The sequence below is a fragment of the Thunnus maccoyii genome, chromosome 18, assembly GCF_910596095.1.
Source record: "Thunnus maccoyii chromosome 18, fThuMac1.1, whole genome shotgun sequence".
Taxonomy (NCBI): Eukaryota; Metazoa; Chordata; class Actinopteri; order Scombriformes; family Scombridae; genus Thunnus; species Thunnus maccoyii.
The window spans coordinates 7,795,236-7,805,399 of NC_056550.1; the positions used below are offsets into that span (position 1 = coordinate 7,795,236).

Sequence of the window (10,164 nt, forward strand, 5' to 3'; positions counted from 1 at the left end):
AGATCTCTGGAAAGGAACAGCATGTAGTTATGAAAATCATCAATGCCCGACTGAGCAAACATAGAAACCCCCAGAGATTCACATCTACAGACTTCAAATCTGGTGTATGGTAAGTGAAAGATATGGTTAAGCACTAACACATTATGCAGGTGAAAACCCCCATAGCACAAGCTGCAATTTCAATGCTACAGATTATATTGTACAGGAGGAAAAGGTGCTTAATGCAGTGCACATAGCATATGTGATTTTCCCAATTACCTGCTCCTTCTATACTGTTGCCACTCACAATCCAGTCTCTCTATGCTTTCAATTCAAAAATCCAATAAGGTTCTTATTGATCAGTGTACCACTTGTGCTAAATGTAATATTATCCCAGTAATGTTTAGTTTTTTCAATGTTACTCTAATAAAACATGGATTTAGACAGCTAAATCAATAAGCTAAGTAAAAACTTTTCTTATCCTTTGATGAAACTTTCCTTCACTGCTACCAGCCTACCTGCAATGAGGTAGAGGAGTGAGCTCGAGATAGATAGCCACTGCCACTGTAGTGCCATTCTCTCTCAGTGTCCCCTGTATCTTCCCACTCTCTGGAGGGATGCTTGCTCAAGGAGTGGCTGAAATTGCACAAACAGGTCATCAGTGTGTCTGATTTGGTCAAATTTATCCAATCTTTTTCTTTTTTTGTTGTTGTATTTTTGCCTTTATTTGATAGTGAGCAGTGAAAAGGCAGGGGAAATAAGAGATGGGTATGACCTGCAACAAAAGTCCCTGGCTGGAATCAAACCAGGGACGTTGCAATTATGTGGCATGTGCAGTAACCATTTGGGCTACTGGGGCACTTTATCCAATCTGATGGTGAAGAAGCAAATCCAGCTACAGGATGGCTTAAAAATGTACCTCCCAGAGTTTGTGATATACAGTATGAAATACCATGAAAATGTCACAACAAAATGCTCAGTTAAATAAACATGCTATATCTTTTATTAAATGGGTTAGGGTTAGGGTTTGCCCACACCAGTCCTTCCATTCTTTGTGTAATATAGAGTCTAACCTGGCTGGTTTAAAGAGTTCCTGCCTCCGAGAGGGCTGGTGATTCTGAGGCCGTTCCATGTGGCCTGGTCCATCTCTCTGATAGACCCTTTTGACCTTCGGCAGATCGGCCATCATGGCATACTCCTCCCTGTTCCGTCCTGTGGACCCCACTGACAGTTGGCCTGACTCTGAGGACTCCATGGAGCTCTGGGAGGAGGTGTGCCTCCGCATTTGAATTTGGGGTGAAGGAGAAGGGCTCCGTGTGCGGTGGGGGGGCCTCTTGTCATTTGGGGAGGTGCAGCGATCTTCAAGGCCACGTCTACCAATCCCAGATCTGATGCTGTCGGGGCTCCTGGGTGTTTCCAAGGTGACGAAAGCTGTTCTGCTGCCATTTGTGGTCTGTCTAGAGGGTGAAGTGGCACGAGACAACGAGGAGCTGCGGAGGGAATAAGTCGATTCCCGCCAGGAGCGTGGTGAGTGATTGGAGTCAGATTTTGAGTCATTGTGAGTGTTTTTTCTCTGAAAGGAACGGCTGGAGTCTCCATTAGTGGCATTTCTGAAGACTGAGTAGCCTGGCGGGTCACTGCTTTTTCTAGAGGGGGAAGAGTTGCGGCTGTTGTTATTCTTGCTGTTTAGGGAGCTACCAACTTCTGTTTTCCGTAAACGTTGATCAGGAGCATTATAGCTTTTCCTTGAAGGCAATAAATTGTGGCTGTCTCGACTCCTGACAGAGTTGCTTACCTCAGACTTGCGCAGCAGAGACTGCGTAGGAGCTTCATAGCTTCTCCTTGTAGGGGAGGAATTACGACTCTCACGACTTCGGCCATTTAACGAACCACTGGTGTCTGCTTTTCTAAGTTGATACTGACTAGGGGATTCATAGCCCCTCCTTCCAGGAGAGGAACAACGGCTGTCTCGACCTCGACTGCTACCTGCAGTGCTTGATTCAGTCTTACGGAGTATGGATTGACTTGGTGTGTCATAACTTCTTCTGGTTGGAGACATGGTGGGGTTTTCATGTTCTTGATCATTTAGTCCATTTCTAGCTGTTGGGTTACGCAGCAGAGCCTGGCTTTCAATATCATAGCCTTCTCTTATGGGGGAGCCACAGCGTCCATGGTGACTTCGTCCATTCAGAGATATAATTGATTCAGATTTACGAAGGAGGGATTGGCTAGACGAACTGTAATTTCTCCTTGGCGGTGAGGAACTGTGACTGTCATGCAGACTGTCAGAAGTTCTCCTAGATGGAGAGGAAGTACGACTGTTGCGTCCATGCCCATGTGATAAACTGCTGGTGATTTCACTTTTGCGGAGAGACATTTGGCCTGCAGGGTTATAGTCCCTCCTTGAGGGAGATGAGCTTCTGCTGTCATGACCCCGACCACTTATAGACGCACTTACTTCTGTTTTTCGCAAGGCACTCCTAAAATCGGAAACCGTGCTGGATTGGGATTTGACTGAACCAGCAAATGATTTGAAGTTCCTTGGCAGAGTTCCTGATTCGACACGTCGTCCATGTGTGCCTAGCAAGGAGCTTCTTGGTCCTGGCTCCATCCCTTGAGACCATCCTCCACCATCAAAGTTATGCCTGCTGAGGGAAGTAGTGGACTCACTGCGTCTGAATGGTAAGTTTCCACGTGAGGGAGAAGAAGAGCGAGATTGAAGAGCTGAGGTTTGCCTCAAGGAATCAAAACGTCCTGATTGTTGGTAGGAAGAAGTGTGAGAAGAAGAATTTCCCCGACTGTATGAACTGCTGAAACCTTTTCGCCCAGTTGAGGCCAGCGACTCAGCTATCTTAAAAGGAGTAGGGCTCGGAGAGCGAGGACCGACTTGTGCTTCAACCTCAACCGCAATTTCATAGGGGTCAGGAGGAGGGATTTCCACAGCCAGGTCCTCATTTACCACTGGTATCTGTCTTTCAGAGGCCACACCAAGATTAGGGTTTCTGAAGGGGATTATATCTTTAGGCTCGATGTTTGTGTTGCTGAAGATGGGATGTCCTCTCTCAAAATGGCGGAAAGGGGCAGACGGGCTGTTATCACGGAGTGAACGGGCACCTGCTGCCCTCCCCAGGGAGAAGTAGCCACTTTCACGCTTCTCTCTGTCTTCTTTTAATCCTGGAAGAAAAAAAGAGTTCAGCAGTGTGACAGAAATAGAAAGAAGGAGATGCAAACATAAAAGTTCAACTACTGAACAAGTACCAAAGGTTTCCTGACACAAACTGAGCTATATTGTATTACTGATAATTGCTCTGGGACACCTCAGCTAGTGACATGAAATCGTATTGCCAAGTAAAGAACACCTTTGGCTGTAACTAGATATGGATTGGTCAAGTGCAGTAAGTCATAGGTTTACCGAAGGCTCAGTCTAGTGGTGCATATGACTAATACTTAGAACTGCATATGTTCAAATAAAAGGATCAGGTGATGCTGTTACTTTGCTCCATCTCCATACTTTGGTTTTCACTAGTTACGGTGTAAAACCACTTTACTACATTTTAATTTGACACCCATATAAAATGCAACATATTTGCACAGTTTTAAAACCAGTTTGCACATCTTTCCCAATGCCTTTTCATATCTGCCAAGGAAGAAACAATTAACAAAAATAACAATAAACAAGGTACCTGAGTGCCTACTGAAGCTGTCTCTGCTCCGAGCTTCGTCCATCCAGGCCCGAGGGTTGGGGCGGTGGGGCGGAGGGTCAAGCCGGGTCATGCTGAGTTTGGTTGAATGACGACGGATTGGCAGGTATTCGTCCTCTGCACTGACGGAGCCACTGAACTCTTGATAGTCACTCTGGTCCCGACAGCTTCGTGGAAGAGGAGATGGGAGAAGAATGATGAGAGTAGAGATGGAAAGGTGAGAGATTGAGAGTGTGGAGAGCAAGGGAGGGGGGAGCAATGTAAGAGGCAAAAAAGGAAGATTTCATAGAGAAACAGGAGCAGCATGGAAGCCTTGGGTCAAAGAACGTCGTGAGCAGAACTCAAAAATCAGAACTGACATTTCAAAAGGTTTTCTTCCTAAGCAAGGAGATGTGATCCAACACCTTACATGCTCTCCCCCTGAATCAATACCTCAATACCTCCAAGACACAGACTTCCAGCTGAAATACAAAATTAAGTAAACCAGTTTAGGTCAGTAAATGTAAGTGTAAGACATTTCATATCAGAGAATAAGACAAAGTCAAACAAATATCCCTGTCAGTGCTCCATCAATACATCCAGTATACTCCAGTGTAACCTAGTAATGTAGAATTCATTTGATATTATTTCCACGACTTGCTATGCTCATCTATAATATAGCCATGAGAGACTAGATTATTTGCCGGTGATGTAAAAACTAAAATTATACTTTTAAGTTCATGAGGCCCCTTTTAAGTGCTCCTAAAAAAATGATCACCATCCAGTACCCCTACCTGTCAGTGCTGTCGTCGTCGTCGCCGTCACAGATATAAAGCTCACAGTCTGGGCTCAGGATGCACAAAGAGCTCTCCCCATAACCCAGATAGCCTCCATTGACACCACAGTAGCTGCTCACCACAGACAAACCATCAGAATCCTCCTGATAGGATGACAAGGTAAGATACAGGCCAATCACAACGTCGCAGCAATCCAAGTGATGGTGGTACAGCTCAAAGAGGAAGAGGCACTGATGTCGCTCTTGACAATGATTGTATCTCCAAACAGAAGCAATGCTCACAAAAATGTCAATGTGACATGTCTGACTGATAATAGCTTTTACCCTAACAGGCGTGTAGGTTCACTGAAAATAAACAGTGGCTTTAAATCTGAGTAGGAATGCACATACATGACACTCCTAGATCTGTCTGTATGGCTCCATCTCTTTAAAGAGAGGGTTAGCTGAATAGTGTCTGTCCCCACTGCTACACACTCGTGTTCAGTCTGCTGTTCGATTAGGGTTACACCTCTGCAACTCGACCTGACTCGTGGCTTTCCTCATTAATATTTCAGCACTTTATTCTTGCCATAGACCCTCTTCTTTAAATAGTCTTAAAAAGATCTTGAAATGTGACTTAACTGTCAGTAAATGTCAGTAATTGGCGCTGATCTCTACAACCTCCAGGAAACTGTAGGTAGGTTATTACACTGGAACTATAGTGATACAATTCAATATCTACTATATTCTGAAACATCTTACTGTCACAAGACAACTGCAGTCATGTCATGGAAACATAAATAGAATCAAGTAGAGTTGTCATAGTTTTAACACTGTATAGACACATCCTTTCTGTACGTTGCCACTCCGTCTCATATTACAAGTGTTTCCCAAGAGGGCAGTAAGTGATCCAGCTTCATTAATTTATAATAGGAGCCACTGCTACCACCCTGCTCCTCGGCGTTACCTCTCATTCTCTGTCTCTGACCTTTTCTTAATTTACTCACAAGCAACAAAGACTCATACATGACCTCACTAACTGTGTTTACATGTTGACTGAATTAAATTAGGAGGAGCTTTGTGATTTCTTCACTCACCGACAGAAACACTGTCTTTTGTGTCAAGTGAAAAGTTCTTTTGAGGAAGATGCTTGGATTCTTTTAAATTCTAAATTGAATTATGAAATTTGGTGCATAATTTCTGATTTATGGGACAGATGAAGCATAGTACCTCATGTCTTCCTTTTGATTATAGCTTGACTAGTTAGAATCTAACCTCAGTGTCTCGCTGACTTTACCTGTGACCTCTAATGCTTCACATTCCTGTCTGTCTTCAGGTCTGACTAATCCCATCACTCAGCACATATTCTACTCTTGGTTTCTCATCAGCCTCACACTTCTCTTCTTCCTATCTCTACCCGGTTACCTAGCTGCCCTCTTCATCTTCCCTCAGTCTTCCTCTTCGGCTTCTCCTCTTTCTTACCTTGCTGCTGGTATCTCTTTCCTCTGCCTGGGATGGGATTGGTGTTAACAACACTCCTTTGCCCAGCCCAGTCCCAGTTCCAATCCCAGTTGTAGCCCCAGTTCCAGTCTCTGTTGTGGGTTTCTGCTGTGGCGTTACGTCGGTGCTCTCCCCTGCGCCAGTGTGGAGATGCCTCTGGCGCAGGCAGTCATGGCAGCGGGAGGGGTCGAAGATGTTGGGCTGGAACTTTGGGCAGATGGGCTCATCGCCGGAGAGGGGCATGGTGGCTCCGAAGGGGTTACCTGCCCGCTCATCGCATCCCACAGAGAAAACTGAGAGACCACAGCAGGGCAGCAAAGAGCATTATCAAAATGAAATATAAAACAAAAAGTAATACCACAGACAACACTTTTATATTAGGAAGACTGTTGTCCATCAGAACTTTGTCCCTATAGAAGTGTAGCAGCGTTATGTGCTGATGCAGACATGTTCTCAGTAATTAAATATTTTCAAAAACTCGCAGCACATCTTCCACAACCAAGTGTGAGATGAAATAAGAAAAAGAAACACTTAGTTTTCTTACAAATAATAAAAAAACAACTATTCCATTATTGCATTGACTGTCACTGCATTACTGGAGACAGGTGTAAGCACATCAGCTCAGAATAAATGTTAAAGAGAATGTTTTATTTCATGGTTCATGCAAGATCTGCAAGATCAAGCGGAATTGTTAAGGCAGGTGATAACTAATCACACTAGAGGACAGTGAAACACAATTCAGTCACAGCATTGTCAAAGCTCCTAACAGAGAAGCATTACTACCAACCACAAGGCACATGCATTGTAACTTAGCAGCCTTTGCAAGCCTCTGATGATTGGGGAAACTAATTAAACCTATTAAGGCAGGTAGAAGTAGTACGGTGAAAATAGTAGACAATATTTGTGATGGTTTTAATCTGAAAATGATAAGAGAAATTCTGAGCATTACCTGACAAGAGAAGCTCCCGCTGTCAGCTCCACTTTGAATATGTCATTAAGAGTCTGAAGATAAACTGCCCACCAGACCCCCAACTGGCACATGCCTCTTCCCCATGCTCTCTAACCTCCCGAACAGCCAAACTCTCAAATCAATCCGATTGGCTGCTCTGACAATGAGTGAAACTGAAGCATCTATGACAGCCATGTTGGCTCTCAGTTAACACAGTGGAGACCCTGAAGCAAACACAGACCTTGAGCCAAAATGGAGCCAGTGGCCTGCCGGTTCCTCTATTGAGCGGTTGTATTAAATATCATGGGCTTTAGAAAGCGAAATGAAACGCTCATGCTAGTGACAGCTGGCACACGCTGGCTCAGGTTAACGTAAATAAATAAACACTGGTGAGGTGGGGGGTTTAACATACATTAAAACCATTGGCTCCCTAGTATAAGGTTCTTCACGTTAACAGTGGGTGAGGCACTCTCAGAGAAACAGTGGTTGGTTCTCCTTTAGGTCACACACAGGTAATCCTGAGCTATGAGGAAACACAGAGCTAAGGGTTGGTTTCCTGATGTTCTAGAGAGGATGTTGACAACAGCGTCAGGTTTCCTATTAAACAATAGTGTACAGAGAGACAAATTCCACACTGTCAGCACACTGACAGTATGACAAACTGTAACATAAAGTCACTTATTAGCAAGATGAATTTTTAATTTAATCAAAAAATAAGTAAATACAGCACAGTTTGTATATGTTTAAGAAATAACACTACAAAAACAGTTTTGTTTTGAAAAATGTACACATATTAGCACAGGATTTCAACAGGCAGGAACTGTGGAAATGTTGAGTCATGTTGTGATAGACAGTCCAACACGGAGCAGACACATCAGCTTGTGTTCATTTTACAAACTTTTCGGCATACACACATCCTGCTCAAACACAGGAACATAAATACGCCAAAGTCCCATTTGTTCGCCGGTGTTCCCAGTTTGAACCCTCCATTATATTTTTACACACACTCTTTCAGTCCTGATGATGCACCTTCTTCCCGGTCTGTCGGCGTCTCTGCCTCTTGCTGGTCCTCCCCGCTCTCTTTTTACTCTCTGTGACACCAGGTCCCTTGTCTGTCGGACGGCCCCGTCCTCCTCGGCCTTCCTGCTTCCCTTTCCTCTTCCGCTGGCTGGTGTAAGTGTTAAGTGACGCAGTCAGGGAGCGGATCCTGCACAGTGAAGGAGAGGGAAAAACAATGCAGCTGGACTGAGACGGGTTGGAGGATAACAGGCAGACAAACTGAAGAAACATCTGAAATCAGCTGTTATGTCACTATGTCAGACTGTGACTTGACTATAAAATGTCAAAAATAATGACAAATGTTTATCACAAGTTGCCAGACCCCAAAGTGATGTCTGTAACTTTATGAGAAGAAAAACAAGCCACTTGTATTGATGTTCATATTAAGAGACCTGCATGATGAACATCTTACTTTTTGTTGAGGATTGGATTCCCGGCTTTTCTTGGCATTGCATTTGTTTCCTCCTCCTCTTCTCCTCCATTTTCCTCATCTTTGCTCTCCCCGTTGACCTTGAAAGCAAAGAAGGAATTCATTTTTATTATCACCATTAGCAGTATTATTCTACCTTCGGCTAAATAATATATGATAATAATAATAATAAAGTATCAATGAGCGACCATGTAGATCTATAAGCTGTACCACAGACATAATTTTGCCTCATCAAGAACGCACTGGTAGCCTCTTAAGATGAATAAACTGTTCACCTGATTCGATGCAGGTTTGAGCAGGTGACCCCCTGTGAGGTCAAGATCACTGATGGTCGTCACAGTGACGGTGTGGTTTCGGTGATCATACTGTACAGACTCTTTTGTATCGGTTATCACATCTTCCAGATCATCTTCATCCTCCTCTGAGAGATGGGGTCAAGTTAGGAAAAGAAAAACACAGTAAGCACAGATTCACAAGGGTTACAAATCAGTAAAATAACCAGCAACAGACTTTTGCCTTTGACTCACCGAGAGCTTCTTTCCTCTCCTTCAGCATCTTCATATACTCCTTATGCCTCTGAAAGAAAATAAACCAATCTCACACAGTTCCAGTTTGTCAAACCAAAAGAAATTTGAACTCTCCGATCATTTCCTTTCCACTTACCTCTTCTCGGACTCTGATCTGCTCATCCTTGATTTTCTTTCGAATTTCTGCCACTGCTGCTTTCCTCCTTTCCACTTTTCTCTTATGGAAACCAGTGAGATAATCCCTGACAGGAAAAAAGAAGGAAAGAAACCAGAGTTTGTTTACAGGTGTTGCCTTTTTAGTCAAGTCTGCAGGTTAATGTAGTATATAGGGTCTACTTAGTAAACAATAACAGCTACAACAAAAATAACAAACAAATAAACTAGGCTTGGAACACTTTGTTGTTTAGGTTTTAGTTTTTGTACATTGAAACTTGTCACTTACAATTCAAACTGACACTTTGGTCAGTGAAGGTTTCTTTTAAGATTTATGTAATACAATTTACAAATGGAATAAATGAAGACTATTAAAAGAATACGATGCTTCAGAGTTTAATATTGATCAATATGCAACCTACTAACGAGAGTGCAATAATTTCCTTTGGTTCAGGTGTCTTAAAAAAACAATTAGAAATTAATCTGTATTTTAAAATGTCTGCACTTGTAGATACAATATTTTGCCAAAACAATGAAAAAATACACTAGGTAGAAAGCTAATGCTAACCTGATACTGAAATAGGCTAGTTGATGCGAACTAATAGCTGAAGTATATAAAACAAATATTATCAGTAGTTAAACTTACTGTCTGTCTTTGTCGTCAAACATGACGATGCATTTATTTTCTCTTTTCTTGGATCCTGGCTTGAATTTACCCTTTTGGGACACATTATTGTGCTTTTTCTTGTTTTTCATGTTGTGCACGTGAGTTTATCACTACTTCCGGTTTCTCCAGTACGTTACTTCATTTGTGTCCGACTAGAAACACGCACATTAAATGCCTGAAAGGTTCCGCTCAACCCAAACGCGTAAAACCGCATATTTTGTTGTTTCTGACAACTAAATATTCAGACTGTACGATGACTATCATCACATCTCACTGTACACCGTTTGTTTTAAGAGGTGCTGTTCTTTCTACTTACTTAAACTGCACGAGGGACATACTACACTTTTTTTTTTTTTTTAAAGTCATCTTAATCGTTAATATTAATACTGTAGCACTTTGAGTTTCACTATGAATGAAAACCGCGGTACAAATTAAATATATATAT

General features: G+C 42.7%; 1 protein-coding gene across 1 annotated transcript; it reads right to left on the bottom strand.

Annotated features, from left to right (window-relative positions):
* Nucleotides 1-7,561: 7,561 nt before the first annotated feature.
* Nucleotides 7,562-9,872, bottom strand: nol12 (nucleolar protein 12). Its single transcript, XM_042391769.1, has 6 exons — nt 9,699-9,872; nt 9,036-9,141; nt 8,900-8,948; nt 8,648-8,793; nt 8,355-8,452; nt 7,562-8,090 (listed from the first exon to the last, which is right to left on the bottom strand). Exons 1-6 carry the CDS (start codon nt 9,806-9,808, stop codon nt 7,895-7,897), a joined length of 705 nt encoding a protein of 234 aa, XP_042247703.1. The 5' UTR covers nt 9,809-9,872; the 3' UTR covers nt 7,562-7,894.
* Nucleotides 9,873-10,164: the final 292 nt, after the last annotated feature.